The 21,143-nt window shown below is 37.4% G+C and overlaps 1 protein-coding gene across 3 annotated transcripts in view; it reads right to left on the bottom strand.

The window, feature by feature from the left end:
- The window catches only part of Tpr (translocated promoter region, nuclear basket protein), a 59,536-nt gene that overhangs the window by 3,827 nt on the left and 34,566 nt on the right, over positions 1-21,143 (bottom strand). For 2 of the 3 annotated variants that reach the window (XM_021154820.2, XM_029482349.1), the window contains exons 31-50: positions 20,338-20,468; positions 18,966-19,176; positions 17,839-17,982; positions 17,180-17,378; positions 15,945-16,150; positions 15,680-15,741; positions 14,671-14,879; positions 12,593-12,865; positions 11,640-11,788; positions 11,012-11,095; positions 9,176-9,370; positions 8,255-8,389; positions 7,923-8,013; positions 6,200-6,384; positions 5,195-5,263; positions 5,018-5,112; positions 3,497-3,603; positions 2,041-2,136; positions 1,763-1,919; positions 372-490 (exon numbers count right to left, since the gene is read on the bottom strand). In XM_021154820.2, coding sequence (XP_021010479.1) covers positions 372-490; positions 1,763-1,919; positions 2,041-2,136; positions 3,497-3,603; positions 5,018-5,112; positions 5,195-5,263; positions 6,200-6,384; positions 7,923-8,013; positions 8,255-8,389; positions 9,176-9,370; positions 11,012-11,095; positions 11,640-11,788; positions 12,593-12,865; positions 14,671-14,879; positions 15,680-15,741; positions 15,945-16,150; positions 17,180-17,378; positions 17,839-17,982; positions 18,966-19,176; positions 20,338-20,468 — 2,917 coding nt within the window. The remainder of the gene's footprint in view (positions 1-371; positions 491-1,762; positions 1,920-2,040; positions 2,137-3,496; positions 3,604-5,017; positions 5,113-5,194; positions 5,264-6,199; positions 6,385-7,922; positions 8,014-8,254; positions 8,390-9,175; positions 9,371-11,011; positions 11,096-11,639; positions 11,789-12,592; positions 12,866-14,670; positions 14,880-15,679; positions 15,742-15,944; positions 16,151-17,179; positions 17,379-17,838; positions 17,983-18,965; positions 19,177-20,337; positions 20,469-21,143) is intronic. The other variant, XM_029482354.1, reaches the window with a different exon arrangement.

Genomic DNA, 21,143 nt, shown 5'->3' with positions numbered 1-21,143 from the left:
CCACACTTTGGTCTTCATTCTTCTTGAGTTTCATGCGTTTAGCAAATTGTATCTTATATCTTGGGTATCCTAAGTTTTGGGCTAATACCCACTTATCAGTGAATACATATTGTGTGAGTTCTTTTGTGATTGTGTTACTTCACTCAAGATGATGCCCTCCAGTGGACCTACCTTTTGCATAGTCCCAATTATCAAAGCCAGAGTATTTGGGTAATAAGAATGTAAACACAAACCAAGTTCCTTTTCATGATAAAATGTCCCCTTTAAGGAATAGGTTTAAAAAGTCAGAGTACGGAGTTGAGAGCTCCATGTCTGGTAAGCACCTGGACAGACAAGAGCAAGGCTCACATGCTGCATGGGACAGTACTTACCTACGGAGGAGCTCGAAGGGGGATCTTGGCTGGTTGAGGGAAGATCTGATTCATCAGATGCTTGGACAGGCTCCTCTTCCTGCTGGCTATCAATTTCTAGGCCTGCCTCTGAACTAATACTAAGAAATAAATATTGATTAGAAAATGGAAAACTGATTCTACAATTTATTTTAAATGTTCCTAAGTTCGTTTTGATTTATTTTATAGTGACTTTCAGAGTTCTAGTTCACTAAGAATTAGACTCAGTTACAGGTTGTTAAGTGTGTTTATTTTTAATCGTAAGGTGGAGCAGGAGATGGGATGAGTTGGTTTTTTTTTCACACCCTTACTAGGATACTCGCCAATTCTACTTTTTACCACTGTTTCAGCAGCCCTTCTTTTTCCATTTGACAAGCGTGTTTATAGTCTTGACACTCACAGGAATGAATACATTGGACTTTGATAAACTCGAAACATAACTAGTAACAGCAGATCGGTCAGTCACCCTGAGTACTAACCCAGACCTAACAAGCTACGGGCATCAGAGTTCCCAGCTCAGTGGCTGTACTTTTCTCTTTCTCCTTTTAAGGAGCACAGAAGAGTAGACAGTAAAAACCTGAACCTGGCCTAAACGTTACTTTTTAAAAATCTGCAAATATTGGTGCAGCTACTGGTAACAACTTACCTGAGACTCCCAAGGTTCCAAGATGGGGACATGTAAATAGCATGGGGCTGAAGTTAAGACTTAATTCTCACTGAGCTGTTACCAGTAGAATAGTCTAACCACATTATTGTTAATGTGCTCTGAACTTAATTTCTATGATGGGAAGTAATATATTTTAGGAATAGTGTGTGGGTTAGAAGGACAAATATAAAGTGACCTGAAAATATGTATATAATTAGTAACAGCTAGCATTCTCACTGGGACTTGTAACCTCCCCTCAATTAAACACTGGTGTTAAAGAATACAAACAGACCTGCCTCTTACCCATTATATCCTAGGAGACCTTGCTTATGAAGCACTGTCAAATCAAGTCCTTGAGCTCTGAACAGAAAATCTGTGTTCTATTTCTCAACCACTAAACTGTACAAACTTCTCAGTTTATAAGAATTAAGATCCCAGGTTTGAGACTTAACTCTACAAAACCACTGGCTATGAGCTTCTTCTAGCAAATTATTTCTGTTTCCTTAGAAAACAAAACAAAAAATTTTCAATAATGTTTTTATAAACTGCCTCTCTCATAGTAACCCTAAATTCTGAATGCTGAGTAGCTTTTTAAATATGTGCTTTGGCTTTTCCACGGGGCAGGATAGCACTGAAAACAGATTTTGATGTATTTGCTTGCTAAAACAAACAACTATGACAACATAATGAACCTACAGCAAACAAAAACTACACAATAAAATCGTACCCTTCAGACTCCGCCTCTACAAATACTTCATCTCCGTCGTCACCTGCTGCTGTTTCATTTGTCGTGGATAAAGTGCCCGTAGACGTTGTCACCATGGGAACAGACTGAGAGGCATGTTCTGAAGCATCAGAGGTGGTACTCTCAGTAAACACAGTCACTTAAAAAGAACAACAAATACCTTTACCTTTGTGGTTCATTAATTCTGAGCCAGAATAGGTTTCAATGTGTTCTATGTCACCAATTAAAAAAAAAAATGTCCTCATTGATGTGGCACCCACCTGGGGCTGCTACCTGGAGAGGCGTAGTGGGAACGCTGCGGCCACCAGACTCTTCTTCATGAGCCAGAAAAAGGGGTGTTTCATACATTCCCAAACCTAGAGAAAAATTTAAGTATTAGTGAATGATGAAAGAACATAAAAACACCAAAGAAAAGAATTAGTACAAAGTGTATAATTTTCTTGAAGCTCATAATGTGGTTGCTCCATCAAGCAAAAATCAAGTTCCTCAAAATATATTCAACACATCTTTTAAATTCTTTGATACTAATAAAAGCATCCCTAAATTGCTAATTTTACAGAATATCCAAATATAAACAAGTATTATGTCAAAATCTTTTCCTCACTTAACTGCCAAAGTTATTAATCCTTTCTGCTAGTGAAACTTAAACTTCCCCTATGGTTACAAAGCAAGTTAGTAGTGGCTTCTCTATTCACTTGCAAAATGCTAGTTTCCAGAAATCTATCAAATTTCACCCATGGACTAAATGATAATTCCACAAATACCAAAACTCACATACAAGTATCATCTACCACTACTACTTAATTTTATATTTAACATTTTATTGATTGATTGTTTTTCAAGACAGGGTTTCTCTGTATAGCCCTGGCTGTCCTGGAACTCACTTTGTAGACCAGGTTGGCCTCGAACTCAGAAATCCGTCTGCCTCTGCCTCCCAAGTGCTGGGGTTAAATAAAGGTGTGTGCCACCACCCCCGGCAATTTTTTTGTTTTGTTTTGTTGCTAGGGAAAGTCTAATTAGTCATATATTTAACTAGGTATGCCACAACTCTCAAATTGTAAGCAAAAAATACACTGTACACCTAAATTTTAAAGGAGCTGGCACTTCTTAGCAGTATTTACTGGTTCATCATACATTATGTGGAGATTTGAATGAGAATGGATCCAATAGACTCCTATGTTTGAGTGCGTGGCCCGTAGTTAGTTGAAATGTCTGGGAAGGACTAGGAGGTATAGCCTGGTAGGACAAGGTATGACCTTGTGAGCAAGTGTGTGACTGGGGCTAGGCTTTGAGGTTTCAAAAGCACATGCCAAGCCCAGTGTCCCTCGATTCCCTTGAAGAATAGGATGTAAAGCTCTCAGCTACTTTTCCAGTACCATGTCTGTCTGCCACCATGCTCCCTGCCACAGTAACAGACTAATTGTCTAAAACTGTAAGCAAGCCAATTAAATGCATTAAAAAAAAGTTGCCTTTGTCATGGTGTTTCAATATGGCAATAAAACGGTAATTAAGCAATACAGAAATATAAAAGCCAGTATTTAGGCTAAAGGAACTAGAACCTTGCTCAAGAGGTATTTATTAGAAAAGGCAGTGCCATGTCAGTAACTTTATAAATAAGAACCGGGGCTATACTGATAGCAGCTGAAGAAAATCAGAGCATACTAACTTCTACTCAGTATACACACTGAAGAAACCTCTGGCTTTTGGCTATTTTACCTCCTTGAGAAGCAAGTTGGCCAAGATCAGAGTGACTGGAACTTGTCTGTGGCATGTCTTCAGGTGGCCCAAACCGGAATCTAGGAACACCGGCAACCTGTGGGGAACTAAATGAACAAAAATTAATTTGATGAGAAATTTAATGCTACCTGTTTAAACCAAAAGAGGAAAAGGTTGCTTAAAAAAAAAAAAATCAATAAATAGGGAAGGAAACAATGAAAATAATTCGTCAAGGGTTTCTTGCAAAGATATTGGAAATAAATTTAGTAATATAAGTAACATAATTTAACTTTTAGCTTCCCCAAATTATGCTGATTTTTTTCAACTTGTTTGAAACAGATACATGCAACAGGAAGCACAACAACAAAAGAAGTTTTTCTTTCTTTTTTTTAAATTTCAGTTTTCACTGTTTAGCAATATAAACTAAGTTACTCTAGTCTATTCTACGTTCAAACTCTAGCTCTAAGACAGACCAATCCTAGCACTAGCTGACCAGATGAACCGTTTTCTCCCCCATCCTAACACTATCATGGATCCCAATGCCTATTTATAACAGAGAACTCAGCCCCGCTTCTTTATCTGCCCACTCCTCTCCCTATCTTTTCCTAGCCACCCATAATTATGCATGCTTATGGATTACATCTCTGTTCTTATCTGAGTTAATTTCCGTTTCCACTCAAGAGTATACTTTTAGCTAAAGGCTGTTCCTTCAGGCTGATTTTCAAACAGAACCTTGAGCATCCCGTACAATGCCTCTAGTTTCCAGGCTGTTTATTTGGCCCCAAATCTCAAGTGGTTTTATGAAACACTCTGAATTTTTTCATAGAAGATTTATGTTGGAGAACTGGTTGCTTAAATTAGTGATATTAGGATCAGTAGAGTGGAATGTACTGAGGTAGTCTACATAGGCAACAATAGCATCTATGTTCAGAGTTTGAAGGATTGAATAACACACAGAAATTCTAAGTAATCACTAGGCAGTGTAAGATAGGTGTGCTCACTTATTAGCTGTTGGAATAATTACTTCACTTGGCTTAATGAAGACCATCAGGTACCCTGTCAGCTCCTAGCCTGTTGCACTGCAGCTGGTTACTGATGCCTGAGCTCCTACAATAAACCACCTATCATGATCACTTTAATAACCAACATCACCCCTAGTACCAATACAGCATTAACTTATATGTGTCAGGTAGTATCTAAACATGTAAGCACAAACTGTATTATCAGTAAAATGAGGTTACTCAGAAGGGACCGCAAGGAGCCTGCTCTTGTGAGGAAGCATTCGAACTGTAGAAACCACCTTCGTAAGCACTAACACTGTGCTCAAGTTAGAAGAAGGTGTATTTTATTCACCCTATATAGTCTTCCTCAACACTACTTTTTCACGATCCTATTACGTATATAGATTCATGGACAAGTAGTGTAGGACTCTACAAATAACACATCCAAAAAAACAATTTAGAAGGTAAAGAGAAAGCAGCTAGGGATCACCAAACATTCGTTCTCATTACATCAACTTACTGAATAGCTTCAGCAAACCCATCAGTGCGATGTGGCACCACAAGAGTTGGGGTACTCGGAACTGTTCTGTCTTCATCATCAAAAAAGTGTTGTTGCTGAAACACAGACAGAACACAATATTTAATAGGCCTAACCACATGCATTTGAATTACATGCACAGGATGGGTAGATACTAACCATGCCACCTATTCCTGGAGTCAACTGAAGACCACGCCCTACAGACTGCCTCCGGGTCATCTGAATTCTCTGTGTTTGAAAAAGAATTATATTTGCTTTAAAGAATTAGGCAATAAAACAAACACCAAAGATACAGTTTATTACTTTTGTAATGAAGTATCAACTAATTTTAGAAGATTTAGAATTAACAGGACATTTCTGAATTGCTAATATCTATCATATAGGTGAGAAAGTTTAAATTTTATTAATAAAGATATTTATAAACTAAAAGGCATATTTATAATTCAAGCATGTACATACATTTAGATTCTATCTCCTTGGCTAAAAATACTAAGTGAGGTTTTCCGTTGTAGTTTATATAGTAACTGACTTCTTACTTCACAGCTAAAACAATCTTGAATTGGCAGACTGAATGCTTTGTGATGCTTAGTCATAGTTCCTTTAGACTCTATTTTCAAATATCAAGTAATTTCCACTACTTTTATTTTAACTTGATTTATACATAATGGTTGGTTCTCAATACACTCACCATGTCCAGAGTAAGAACCAAGCTAGATGAATTAACTTACTCCATGCTGAATACATAGGGTCATTAATTAACTTAAGTAGAAATATTTGATGTGAAAAAAAGGTTAGGTAGAATAATAATAAAAAAATCTATGAACCTTAAGTAAGAAATGTTCAGAGCTGTTATTAAGCTAGCTAAATGCATTTTACATTAAATAAAATGTAAGAAATTTTAAGCCTGTAATAACAGCAAGCAGAATTGTATTTGCTATGACTAAAATCACTGTAATAACTATACAATTTTTAGCAAGTTGAGTCTTCAAATGCCAACTCATTCACACTCAGAAAATGGAGATTAGTTTCAATTAAAAGCAGTATCTTACAACATGCCAACACATTAAAAATTCTTCTACTATTTGGAAGGAAGGAAGGAAGGACCATGTGATGGAAAAGAGAATTTACAAGGTGGCTTTTTCAGAAGCTGGGTTCTTTTAATACCTGAACTGGTGGTCCCAGCTCCTGAGGTGGGGCGTGAATGGTCAGGCGTGGGGGGAGAGGATGTGGTGGGCGCCTTGGTGACTGTGGTGCTTGCGGAGTCTGTCTCTCAGACGCTGACGTGGGCTGCTGTTCCCTGGCGACCTCCTGAGAGAACGAAGACTCTGCTGCACTTGTATTTCCTTCACCTATGGAAGAAAGACTTCAGTTTGGAAACCAAGCCCAGACTATGAAATCACATGGCCTAAACCTCCAAGGGTCTCACAGAGTCCTGGCTCATTTCAAACTTGCTATGTAGTAGGCTAGCCTTGAACTTCAGTTCCTCCTACCTGAGGAATACTGGGATTACCTCTGCCTCACTCTGGATGGTTAACAGACAAGCAGGCAAGTAAGCACTCTCCCTTCAAGACTCAAACGTTTGACAGATGAAAGCACTCTGCTCAGGATTTGATCAAGCATGTATTTACTACATTTTGGCTTATGCTACTATATTTTCTTAATGTTTAAATGTGCTTATGAGTGTCTGTGTGCCTATGGAAGCTGGAAGAGAGTGGGTCCCTTGCAGCATGTGTTACAGATGGCTATATACCACCTAATACAGAAACTAAATTCAGGCTGATTAAAGAGCAATATGTGCTCTTAACCACTGAGTTATCTCTCTAGTCCAATATTATTCTTCATCAGTGCACAAACTACTTAACCCTTTCTAGAGAAGCAGCATGTCAATCAATCAAGGTGACTAAGAAAAAGCCTCACTGTTAATAATTTTATATTTTGGTTCTCCCAAACTTCAAATTCCAATTACTACTCAGGTATCTAGATCTTGTTGTCTTCCACTATGAAATGTAGGATGCCAGAGAATAGTTTATAAATGTGATCTAGAATCAGAACCCTGTCCTGACAGTTGGTATTTAAAACACTTTACTTTTCTATAATCCAAATTATTAACTTAAATTTAGTTTGAGAATTTGGGACAAATAAAACTAGTCACAAGAGTAGTACCTTAACAAACAGAACTTATTTTTACTTTATTTTTTTTTAGATAGACTTTTGCCTGCATGCATGTCTGTGTACTACTATACGCATGCCTGGTGTCCACAGAGGCTGTGACAGGTCACCTGGAAGGTGATCACTGTGGGGCTCCACATGAGTGCTAGGATCTGAATCTGGTGCCTTTTCAAGAGGAGCCAAGTGCTCTTAAAAAATACTGAACCATCTCTCTAGCCCTATAAACAATTTGAAAATGGACCAACTCTAACCTTAAGACTACTAGAACTTAAAAAAAAAAAGACTACTAGAACTTAATTTTGATCGACACAAAAATTCCCACTCCTCCCAAAAGAAGTCTTGTATGTGTTATATTTGGGGAAAAATGGCTAAGAATATCTTTTGCGAAAAAACCTTCAGTGGTAGTATCTAAAGACACATCTACATACAAATCTTAAAACATGGTTTTGGTGGACCAACCTCTTCTAGCTGTGAGCTGCTACCCATCCCTGCTTTAATTATTCCAAATGGCTTTATGCTACATTAGAGAGTCTAAGACATTTGACCTTCACAATAGTTCAATGAGGTGGACAGATAGTATAATGGCATCTAATAGGCCACATCAGGAGGGCAGAACACTTAGTTACCAATTTACTAGAGCTGTACTACATCAGAAATACAACTCTCGTTTAAAAAATATTACCACCAGACTACTCTACTGAAAGACTAATGCTCTTACCACTGTTTTGAGAATCAGCAGCTCTCTGATTACTTTCAGCTCCACCCATACTTTCTTCTGTTTCTGTACCTGGATCAGTCCCATCACCACCCTAAGAACAAAATGTAATGACTGAAGCAAATCAAATGACTAGGTTACAAAAAAAAGCCACACCAAATGATTAAAAGCAAACAAACCAGAGGAAAACCAAACCAAGCCAGCCAAACAAACAAAACTTCAACGGTATGAAGACTTTTATTATCCTGGTAACACAAGCTTTTCTATATGACAGGAAAACAGGAAGCTTTCTAAGCACAGTGCTTAAGGAGACAGTTCCAATTCTAACCAGTTACCTCAGCATCATCAGCTTCATATCCATCATTACCATCTGCACTACCAGTTCCTTCATTACTATCTTCACCCTCATCTCCCATCCCCGTGTCATCTTCATCATCATCATCATCTTCTTCTTCATCCTCTTCATAATCCTAGAAGAAGATGTCCAGTGTGAATAAAGTGCACGCCACTCCTTTTGCACACTTAGAATTAGCACACAGGAGCGTTTCAAGACTTTTGACGGCTCCACAGTAAGGAAAAAACAAAAATACAAACAAAAAACTGTAACATTTCAAAGAATGAAAATGATTGATTTGGAAATGGTACAGGGTGCTAAAGTAGAAACAAACAAACAAAAACAACTATGAACTCCTGTTTCTTCTTTTATTTCCAGAAACAAGAGCACAGGCCATCAGATTCATATAGCCATTTTTATTAAGACTAAAGATGAAATCTGAAAACAAATCCTAAATGGCACAGCAATCATTTACAAACAAGCTAGGCAGGCCATACATTTCTATAATCCCAGTACTCAAAAGACTGAAGCAGAATTTTTGAGACTTCACAGCAAGCTTGGGCTATATGATACACCAAGATCCTACCTCTAATAAATAACAAAATAATGCGGCCAAAACAAGGTAATCAAAATGTTTAAAAACTGATTATCCACCATCGGCTTTTTAATTCTAATATACAATACTACATTCCTGAACTAATCTGTATAAAAGAACTTGATAATCTAATAAAACTGACTGGGAATGAGAATCCACTACTTGATATATTAGAAGTACCAAAGACTTAAAGCACAATGGTTGAAACCAGCACACAGGTAAAAGGTAAGAAGATCCAGAGCTCAAGGCCAATGTGCACAGTGCACTGGCTTTGAGCCCTAGCTCTGGAAGGGAAGCAGAAGGAAGGCTGATAAATACTAAACTCACTTCATGTTCGCCATCATTTTCTTCATCATCATCTTCATCATCACTGTCAATCACAATTACATCATCTCCTTTGCCTTGACCATCTTGAGAGGAAGTAGTCTGTTGATCTGACTGAAGTGGTCCAAGATCGATTTGTAGAGATTGTGATGTTTCTTCACTGTCTTCCATTGGTGTATAATCTCCCTGGGTAACTCCCTTTAAGAGTTAAAAAGGTCTTTACCAAAACTAGAAATAATCTGGATACATAATGAATAAATTAAAATATTTCTATTGTTTTAAAATAAAAAACATAACAAAAAACTAATATTACCCCATTACACTGATTATGTTTTGAAACACTGCAATACACACATAAACTGACTATCCTTAGCCCCAAAACTGGAACCTAAAACGTGTAACACGTGAAAGAAGAGGAGGTGCAGTGGGAGGAGGTTAAGGAGCGGGAATATATAGCAATCAATCAAGTAAGTAAATAAAAGGGTATCTCACAGGGCCACACCACGAGAAATGAAACTACAGGCAAGAGATGACAGCTGAGAGGTAGAGTTAGTCTATTCCAGGGATGAGCCCATACCTGATTGTCCAATATACACAAAACCTTGAATTTATGTAGATATAAAATGTGAAAATGGGACCCAGTAGGTTTTATTTATATATATGTACATGTATGCACGTATGCATACATACATAGAACATGTAATAATAATAACAGGGAAAAAGTTATCACTTTGATAGGGAAGGGGGTACATGGAAGAAGTTGGAGTGGCTGAAGAAAGGAAGAGTGATATAATTATGTTTTAATTAAAAATATACAAGAATTAAAAATAAAAAATAATTTACAGATGGTTAAACCTTTCAGTCTATATGTGGCAAAGACTGGCATAAACCAAAGCTCTGCATTCTAAAGATCAGGTTCATTCTCAGAGCCTCCTCTAAAAACAAGCATATCAAGAACTGGGGAGGCTGGGAGGACAGCTCCATAGGTGAGCCATGGCACCCAAAGTGCTCAAGCCTTAATTAAGTCCTCAGAACACCAGCCTAAACCGACATTACCAAGTGACAGTAACCCCAAACAGTGCTTTTTGCTGGTCTCTAGACAAATACGCCAAAGTCTGCATGAAATGCTGTTGGTACTGGATAAGGGACACTCAGTACTCAGCATATGCTAGATACTAAAATAATTTTTTGCATAATTACTTTCTACATTTTGCTTGCTATTAAAATAAACTATTAACAAAAATTTCTGACACTGATTTAAAAAATGAATCATTTGGCTTAAGTATTCAGTAAATTTATTTTTTTCCAAATTATTAAGTAGCATCTATGAGTTAAGAAATTTATGAACGACAACAATCAATACAAAACAATATACAATAACAAACAATAAAATCAGAGAAACAAATTTAAGAACCTGTTTTAAAGCATACAGTGTCAGACATGATAGTATATGCCTGTAATTCCAACACTTAAAAAAAGCAGGGCTGTCTGAATTTAAGGCTAGCCTAGGCTACACGGTAAAAAAACTTGCCTCAAAAAGCAAAACAAAACAAATTTAAAAATGCAAGTAGTGAGCCGGGCGTGGTGGCGCACGCCTTTAATCCCAGAACTCGGGAGGCAGAGGCAGGCGGATTTCTGAGTTCGAGGCCAACCTGGTCTACAAAATTAGTTCCAGGACAGCCAGGACTACACAGAGAAACCCTATCTCGAAAAACAAAACAAAACAAAAACAAAAAAACAAACAAACAAACAAAAAAGCAAGTAGTGTTTCAATAGGTCAAAGTTAACTCTTATTTACTCAAAACAATTGATTTTTAATAGTTTTATATTTTTACTCACTTCTCCAATGGAATCTTGAGAGTCCTGATTATAGGCTTGAGTTTCTGCCTCTCCATCAGTACTTTCTTCTGCCATAACTTCTTCCTAAATCATAATAGGTTATTTCTTACTGAATCAGTGAACTACATGAATCGTCATCATTCTGCCAGTGTTTCTCTAAAAAGTTAAGTCGACAATTCTATGAAGCTGTGCCACAAATGTTTATATAAACATACTCAAATACCTCTTCAACGAACATTAATGAATACACACATATAACATTTAGCATTATTACTGTTATACAACCTAACTCATCACAGTCTATGGTTGAGAAGGAACGTAATTTTGGCTAGCCTTAATCTTAAAATCACATGGCAAGTAATGTCAATGTGCAGATGCCAATGACTAGACTTCCTTACAAAAGCAGAATTTAATTTGCTTCTGCTTTTATTAAATGGGAAGGAATTCATGAAAAGATATGCAAAGACTATAAACCAAGTGATAATGGCAAAATACCTTAGCTATAAGTGAAAACTACAGTTCAGGAAATTTTAGGATAATCTCCCAAAACTTAATTTGACATTGAGTATGACTGACAGCTAGCTCTTAGCTGCTGATGCAAGGGTAATTACACAGGAGTGTGACAGACCTCGGTTCCAACGGGTGTGACTGTCTTCAGCTTCTTCGGGAGAGGTATTTCCACTGTGTCCTCAGAGACTTGGTCTCCTGCTTCCATGGTGCTGTCCTCTTCCTCCTCCCGAGTGCGCTTTGGCAAGGAGGAACTTGGGGTAGCTGAAACTTTCAGATCATACAATTTCAACCTCAAAAGTCAGATCATTGTAACTTCATTTAGACAAAGATAATATTAGAACCAGTCTTAAAACTAGAACTCTGTATGACACATCTGATAAATGGCTATTTACAAAGTTTACATAGGACTTTCTATAAAAATAAAGAAAAATCATACTGTATATGCTAAATAATATGAACAGCTTTAATTTTCAGGATTCACATTAAGTTACATATAATATGTTGGCTATTTTTCCCCTTTAAAAACAGCCCAAAATATCTGGGGGTAGGAGGGCTTTTACTTAATGATAAAAACTGAAATTGAACTAATAGTAAATATGAATGTTATTTTCTAATAATTTAAATTATTACAATAAATGTAATTTTTAAGCTACATCAAGCACACATTTGAACTGTTCTTGTATCTACTGTTAAATATGATTAAAACTAAATAAAAATATTTACTTTCTTCATAGTAACACTGGATAGAAAGCAAATTGTTTTAGGCAATAGTCAAGATGTATTGCACCTAAGATTTGAAGCATATATGTCTACTGCAGCTTCATTTTAAAATTTAATCTTACTAGTCTAGAAGATGGCTTAGCCATCTTAAGCAACCAGTTAAGAGCACTGATGCTCTTCAAGAGGACCCAGAGTCAGTCCCCAATACCTGTCACTACAGTTTCCGGGGATATGATGCCCTCCTTTGATCTCTGTGGACACTAGGCTCGCACATGACACCCAAATATACAGAGACAGAGCATCCATAGACATAAAAATAAAACAACAGAAAATATTAAAATGAAATCTTACCAGTGCCAAACACTGCTGTGGAAGTAGATGGCCGCTCCACTGGGGAACTCTGTACTACCTCAACTATGTTTGGGGACAATTCTTGATTTGTAGGCTCAATCTGCGGGTGGCTCTGTTGAGTGGGTTGTACAAAAGCTGTAGCTTGTGTTTGCTGCTGTACAGTTAGGATGGGCTGAGAAATGGAGGGCTGAACATTAGGACTAGTAGAACGAACAGATCCACTTGCGTTTCCAAATACTGGAACATGTTCCACAGGCCCTTCTGACTGCATAGCTGAAAATAATTACAATATTTAGTAAGTATGCCTTCTAATCTACCAAAACTGAGTTATTTTACCTTATTCTTTAACATACATTTTATTAACTTTTTTTCTATGTCTTACCATTTAATACATAAAAATGTGCACAAAAGTTATATATTGTACTGCCTATGTCTCTAATACAGCAGTATGTAATATTTGGTGGGTAAGTACATGTTTGAAAGCGTTGTACTATTTATTGGTCTAATAAAATTATAAATAGATGTAATTAATATTAAGAAGCTGAACATGGTGAGAAATTTTGTTTTTAACTGGTATCACAATGACACCATGAAAACAGGAAATGGGTTCAGAGGTGAATGGTACAGTGTTTGTACATGCGTAAGGTTTGATCCTTAACCGCCCAAAACCAACCAACCAACCAACCAACCAACCAACCAACCAACCAACCAACCAGTTTCTCCGTCCTAAAAAAAAAAAAAGAGTTTAGTTTGGTAATCTATCTGTTAATCTTTTATTGAATGGAGGATATATATTTTTGGAGTGCTTACATTATACATTGTGTACTGGCTGGTTTTGTGTGTCAACTTGACACAGGCTGAAGTTACCACAAATAAAGGAGCCTCCCTTGAGGAAATGCCTCCATGAGATCTAGTTGTAAGGCATTTTCTCAACCAAGGGTGGAGGGCTCAGCCCATTGTGGGTGGTGCCATCCCTGGGCTGGTAGCTCTGGGTTCTGTAAGAAAGCAAGCTGAGCAAGCCAGGGGAAGCAAGCCAGTAAGGAACATCCTTCCATGGCCTCTGCATCAGCTCCTGCTTCCTGACCTGCTTGAGTTCCAGTCCTGACTTCTTTTGGTGATGAATAGCAATGTGAAAGTGTAAGCTGAATAAACCCTTTCCTTCCCAACTTGCTTCTTGGTCATGATGTTCTGTGCAGGAGTAGAAACCCTGACTAAGACACATTGTTGGGGACATGGTCTTTCTATAGAACTTTGGTTGGCCTTGAACTAGATACCTACCTGCCTACCTCTCCTTCTGATGAGATAAAAGGTATATGACACCAACAACTACCTGTACATTTACTCAATTCTAACACGTCAAAGCAGTTTAAGATCTTGCAAACCTTTTATTGAACATCTACTTTAACGTTAAGGAAAGAGATTGAACAACGAAGAAAATGAAACTCTGATTCCCAATATAGTAGATTGAAAAGTACACGTGAAATCAAGTTCAATGATTAAATTACTACAATTCAATGGGAAGAGAGTAAGAGAAAGCATCAGAAAGTGCAGGGAGCTTCGGTGAAAGGATGATATTCAATTTGAAAGAGCAATTTTATACTATGGTTTTTCAAAATGGATTTCATAGCATATATCTTAGTCATTAGAAGAGAACACGTGGTTCCAGAAAGCAAAGCGATGGATGTTGGGAATATATTTTCCCTCTTTGTTAGCTTAAAGAAAAGAACAGCAGAAGAGAAGGAAGAAATTTACTGTATTTACAATATGTATCTTGGGCAGCCACATGGCACATGTTTATGAGGCAGAAAAATCATGAGTTGAAGACCAGCCTGGACTCAAAAATAAACAGGGCTGAGAATGTAGGTTAGTCAAAAACCACTTACCTGAGTTTGATGACTATTGGGGGGAAAAACCCCAAGCACAAGTGTTCTAGGAATCATACACTTCAAAATATTCACTACTTTTGTCATGCATGATCTGACTTAGACTTTATATGCTACACTTACCCTTACAGCTCTTATCCTCTCAAAAGAAATGCATACAAGCAGTCAGCCAATCAGATGTGTTCTTTCACTCACCTTCCTGTGACTCCACCTGTGTAGTAGGCATTACGGTGGCTGTTGGGGTAGTGGTCAGATTTGTCACCGTTGCAGGTGTAACCATTGGGCGAATACTTGCCCTGGGTGTCGACTTATTCCCAGCCATAGCTGCAGCTGTCACTTTACTTGGAGTAGAAACAACAGGAGTTGGCTTGATATTGGCTGTTGGTGGGTCTGATGTGCTGGCACTTAATGAAAGAAAAATCCAAAATAACCCAGTGAGAATTAAATTGATGAGCCCTTGTAAAATCTATGTACCCTATAAAAAGGAAGGCATGCCCTATTTAAAGTGATATCTTATTCAGCAGGTATTACCTTAACCCAGTTCAAATCTTACTATTTTTTCTGAACTCTATTTTGGATATACTTGGTAGGTTTAAAATAGGTAGTTTTTTTAAAGACAATGAATATAGCTTTTGACTTTCTAGGCATGAAATCCTAAAATTTATTAACAAAGGATTTGAATTTCAGTACTAAAAACTATAGGGCATGTTCCAGAGTGGTATAATCTGGCAATATAGAAAAAGCACCTAAATGTTGAGTTACTTTCAACCCAGAACTTAAATTTGTAAACTATTTTATGATTTATGTATATGGATGTTTGTCTGCATGAAGGTCTAGGCATCATGTGTGTGCCTGGTGCCCAGTGAGACTGGACGGTGTTGGATCCTCTGGACCTGGGAGTTATGGATGGTTGTGAGGTACATAGGTGCTGGGAATGAAGCCCAAGTCCTCTGGAAGTGCAGCCAGTGGTGAGCCATCATCTCTCCAACCCCAGCCTAGACTTTTATAGCTGTTATGAACATGATAATGCATGAGTAGGAGCTTATCTTATTTATAAACCAATTATAAACTAAGCCACAAGGTGTTTCTGGTCACTACAGCTTTAGACATAGGAATGAAAGCATACTGATAACAAGATTTGAAAACTACATCACCTGACTCTTTTGGAACTTTAAAGGCAGACTATAAAAGAACTAAAACTCACATTCCTCTTTCACCAGAAGCTGGAGTGGTTTTCAGTGTGATTTGTCTCTGCTGTTCTGGAGCCTATAAAGAAGAAAAGCATTAACTTCTGTGTTTATTACACCCAAAAGTCCACTGAACAAAGATGTTAAGACTATTTATTATCAACTGTCTGTATATTTGAAATTTTAGTCCAAATTCTAACAGACTCCTAAAAACCAGGCACTTCCAAATAAAATATACACAAGTCACAAGTGGTTTGTCATGTAAGCGCAATCAGCAGTCACCTTATTAGTGGGTTCTTGAGGCTCATCCCTCTGCTCAAGGTGTCGCTCTTGATGCTCTCTGAGCTCTCTCTCTAAGCGACTAATCCGACCTTCATACTGGGACTTAAGCGCAGTCATTCGGACATCAAGCTCATCTTTCTGCTGATCTAGAGCTCCGTTCCTTTGTTTAAGCTCTTCGTTTTCTTTAGTCAGCTGATCTTTCACACCTAAAATAAGCATGTAAATATAACCAGACATCAGAAACATTATGCAATTAAATGGCATGTACAGTTAGCATTACATCCTGCCCTATGCTATATATTAGTTCTGATACACTCACTACCTATATCTCAGTAAGCAAATTTCTAAACAGATCTATGTTTATTACTTACTCCAGCATAAAAATATGTAAATTATCCTAAAAAATTTAAGTTAATGTAAATTAACTTTACCAGGAGCTTGTTCATATATGAATATTATTCGTTACTAGGAATTATAAAACATTCACATCATACAATTTATATAGTATATAATAAAAAAGTAGACCAGTGACGCCAGGTGTAGTGGTGTACACCTTTAGTCCTAATACTCAGGAGGCAGGCATATCTCTTGTGAGCTGGAGACCAGCCTGGTCTACAAAGCAATTTCTAGGATAGCCAAGGCTGTTATACAGAGAAACAATTGGTCTCAAACCATCCTTCCCCCCACCCCCCGACCCTCAAAAAAAAAAAAAAAAAAATCAAAACTGTATTTTTTTTGAAGTCGCTGTAAGATAAACCTTAGATATCATAAAAAATAATCAGACAGGAAAAGCAGAGTGACCTGCTGTTTAACTGGGAACCTTACGCATGTGATATACCACTCACTCTCCAGGAAGTCCATGGGAGTACTCAACTAAAAGTACAGAAACACCCTTAGGCTGGTAAGAAAACATTCTGTGTTGTTTACAAAGCAGGTAGGCAGCAATCTGGACTTAAAGAACGTCACAGGTAGAACTGTTCCATATGGTCACAAAGGGGAACAGTACTCCAAGCTACCAGTGCTCTTTGTAAGTACAGCAAACACATCATTTGAAAATTGTATTTTCCAAGGCTAGAGAGATGGATGGTTTAAAGAGTACTAGCTGTTCTTCTAGGAGTCAAGTTTGATTCCCAACACCTATCTAGTGGCTTGCAACTATCCATGACTCAACTTCCAGAGTAGGTAACACTCGCTTTTTGTCTGTGTGGGTGTGTGTATAGGATACACGAAATTACCAGATAGGTGTGCAATTCTTGATTTGGCTAGTGTAAGTGCCTTCCAAGTTTTTTCATGCTTTTCATTCATTTGCTGTAGGAGCTGCTCCTCCTTTGTGGTTTTATCCTGGAGGTCCTGACGAAGGCGTGACAGTTCAGACTGAAGCTGCACCGTCTGTTCCTGGAGACTTCTTGCTTCTGTCTCTTTTTCAGATAATGTCTTTTTAAGAAAAAAAAAAAAGTATCACATAACTCAAATCAGTTCAAAGTTTGTGGGTTTTTAAAAAAAATTTATTTATTTTTAATTAGGTATTTTCTTCATTTACATTTCAAATGCTATCCCAAAAGTCCCCCAGACCCTCCCCCGCCACTCCCCTACCCACCCACTCCCACTTCTTGGCCCTGTCGGTCTCCCGTTCTGAGGCATATAAAGTTTGCAAGACCAAGGGGCCTCTCTTCCCAATGATGGCCGATAGGCCATCTTCTGATACATATGCAGCTAGAGACACGAGCTCCGGGGGTACTGGTTAGTTCATATTGTTGTTCCTCAAAGTTTGTGTTTTATAAACTATTGGAACACTTTTACAAGCTCTAAATGGTAATGGGTGTGTCAATGTTTAAACCTATTACTGAGGCTTACAGAGAGAACTAGGAACCTTCCATAGCCCTCACAATCCTACCTTCTGCAGATTCTCTACTTGACCCTCAAGTGACTTTGTCTTTGTTTCGGACTGGCTGAGGGTATCTTTGAGCTCCTGCATTTCCTGGACAGAGATGTGCTGCTCCTGATGGTCTCCTGAAGACTGAGTGGAAGTCTCCATGGCCTAAGATGGTGTGTAGTAATTTATTTAGTAATTCTACTGCTGCAACTTAAGAGACAATCCTAAATGTTCAAAATTACTTATAAGAGCACTCAAAAACGAATTTCTACAGAACAATTTCAGTGTTCAGAATCAGGGAATGAGTTATGGCTATCCATACAAGTAGACATTAGAGATGGCACTTTGTAAATGCACTCAGACACAGAACAACTCCCTAACGATGATTCAGTCGGAAAAGAGTGACATGATAGCATATGCAAATGACACACTTGGGAAAGTTCTATGCCAAGATAAACATACTAAAGTGCTAACAAATACAAAAAGGATTAAAAGCATTGATAGTTATCATGCACAACTTATCTAAAATGATATAAAATCTATTAGTTGTAAAAACGCATATCCTTAACTTTAATTAACAATGAGCCAATGTGATGGTTAATTCTGGACTGTCAACTGGATTAAGGTAACAAACACTTGAGTGAGACACTGATATGCCCACCTAGGGTGAATCTGTGAGGGTTTTCTCAGAAAGAATTAGTAACTGAGAAGGGGGAGATACAGCCTGTTCTGTAGAGGGAAAATGCAGGAGCATGTTCCCATGTTCCTGCCAAAAACCCTCAAAGTCACGCCTTCTCCGCAGCGATGGGCCTGTATCCCCTAAACACAATGATACTGGGTCACGAGAAAGTGTAACTATACAGTTCTGAAATCAGCTTTGCAAAGAAACAGTATTAGAAATATAAAAAGGCCAGGCATGATAGTGTACACCTTTAATCCCAGCATCTGAGAGACAACAGCAGGCTAAGTTTCAGGCCAGCCTTCCCTACTCTATCTCCAAAAGAAAAAAAAAGAAAAGAAAAAAAAAAAAGAAAAAAGGTTAATAGTAACTTAAAACCAAATAAATATATCACTGTACTTCTATGAGTTAAGACTAAAAACCATTAACAGTCAAAATTAGGGCTGGGGATCACATTTCCTCAAAATACCTTATTTTGTTGCGCTTTCAGTTCTTCAAACTGAGTCTTGTACCTGCGTCCAATTTTCTTGACTTGAGTGATTGTTTTGACCTTTTCCTGTATATCAATTATTTTGGCATCCAAATCTTTCTGAATGCCTTCCTTTTCAGTCCGTGCTTTACTTAAGTCTTCCCTCAGACTCTGGATTAAATTCTGGTTGTTAGTCAAGGATGCATTTGATCTTTGAAAAAAAAAAAGAGAAGAGGTTTCTTAAAAGAACTAAATACACAATGCTTGGCAGATTTTCAGCTTAAGTACTGCTTTAATTAATAATAGCTTTCTAATTAAAATTCCCTCCACCTCAAAGACATGTACTTTATGATTTTGGTCTTTTATTAGACCTTATTACACAGGTCTAATCCAGTTCTGAAGAAACACTGAAGTGCTAAGTGAAGTCCTCAAGTGGTGGCACTCAGTCTCACTAGACATGCGACCAAGGGTTCTCTGTAGGTCAGAGAGTCTCCAGGTTTCCCATAAGGGGCAGAGGAACTTTGTCAGCTGGGGCTTAAAGCCTATATACAGTTTCCTCACATATTCTTCTTGATGCACAACTGTTAGTATTCTATATAGTTTCTCCTACTGTACATGTAATGAACTGAACTTTCATAGCAAGACAACCTAAAAAGAGCAACAGCTAATTCCAACTTTGTACAATTATGAACTCAAGCTTTTTGAATTTCCTTTTCTTTCTTTCTTTCTTTCTTTCTTTCTTTCTTTCTCTCTTTCTTTCTCTCTCTCTTTCTCTCTCTCTCTCTCTCTCTCTTTCTTTCTTTTTATTTATTTATTTTTTAAGAAATAGTATCTCTCATACTGAGCATGCCAAAATACTGTTTGGAATAAAGAAAAAAACATGTAACAGAGATTTGTAAGCTATAAAGTTTTCAATAAGAGACAGGATTAGCACAATTAAAAAACAACAAAAGCTTTATAGACTTTCATAAAGAGGCTATTAACAGAAAAACAAAAACATAAATTGTACGTACGTTATTGACTATCAATTGTTAGAAAAGAAATTAGCTTTAGAGGTACAACATGTAGCTTTTAAATACTCAAGAAAAAAACCTTGATATATGGACACAAAGAATTCAATGTTTTGTTGCCTTACTGAAAAGAAACAGAGGCAAAGAGCCGCAGCGAAGGGCTTTTACCTTTCTATGAACCAGGAGCACATCAGGATCACAGAGAACATATTGTCATTCAGCACTTGAGAGGGGAACACTGAGTTCAAGCCCACCCTGGGTTACACATGGACTAGACCTAGGATACTCTGGGCTACAGAGAGACCTCATCTCATGGGGAAAATCGTGCACTACATATAATTTAAAACGTTCATCCCTAATACCTTGCAATTTCAGCCTTAAGCCTTCCAACTTCTTCATTTAGCTGTTGGATTCTCTTAGTGTGAATTTCCTTTTCAGAAAGCAACTTTCGATATTCTTCTGTATCTGGATCTTTCTGTTGATTTATTAGTTGCTAGAAAAATAGAAGTGCATACTGTCAGGTTATCTAAACACAACGTGCTATAATAAAGTGATTAAAAATCTAGTTTATTCACTTTAACTGTCTTGCCTACAGAGTAGTAAGTATCAAAACAGCATGTTTGAAGTTTTAATTAGGAGAGCAAAATCTAGCCAAGATAGACGGGCAAAACAACATCAAATTTTATTAACTGTTTATCATTTTTCAGAGCTGTGAATGAACTTGAACGAATCTTAAGTTTCTTTTTTTCTTTTAACATTTAGTATGTTATTGTGCATGTAATGTGTGTGTATGTTTATGTGAGTGAGTGTGTGTATTTGTATGTGCACGCGCACATGCCATTAAACACATGTGGAAGTCAACTTGTGAAAGTCAGTTTTCACTGTCTTTATGTTGGCTCTGAAGACTTAAGTTTAGGTCTTCAGGCCAGACTGCAATTAGCCATCTCACTGGACTTTCCTCATTGTGTGTCTACAAAGAGCAAAATGAAGAATAAAGGTGCTCTGAAATTCTGAAATATTTCTTTATCCCTAAATGGTTACCATTCTACAGAATTTCTCGGTATCAGAGAAACTGAGTTTAATTTCTGTCACCAAAAACATTTTTTTTTTTTTTAAAATTAGGTATTTTTTTCATTTACATTTCCAATGCTATCCCAAAAGTCCCCCC

This window comes from Mus caroli, chromosome 1 (genome assembly GCF_900094665.2).
Source record: "Mus caroli chromosome 1, CAROLI_EIJ_v1.1, whole genome shotgun sequence".
Classification (NCBI taxonomy): Eukaryota; Metazoa; Chordata; class Mammalia; order Rodentia; family Muridae; genus Mus; species Mus caroli.
Note: the sequence above shows the minus strand (reverse complement) of the source record. Positions and strands in the feature narration are given on the sequence as shown.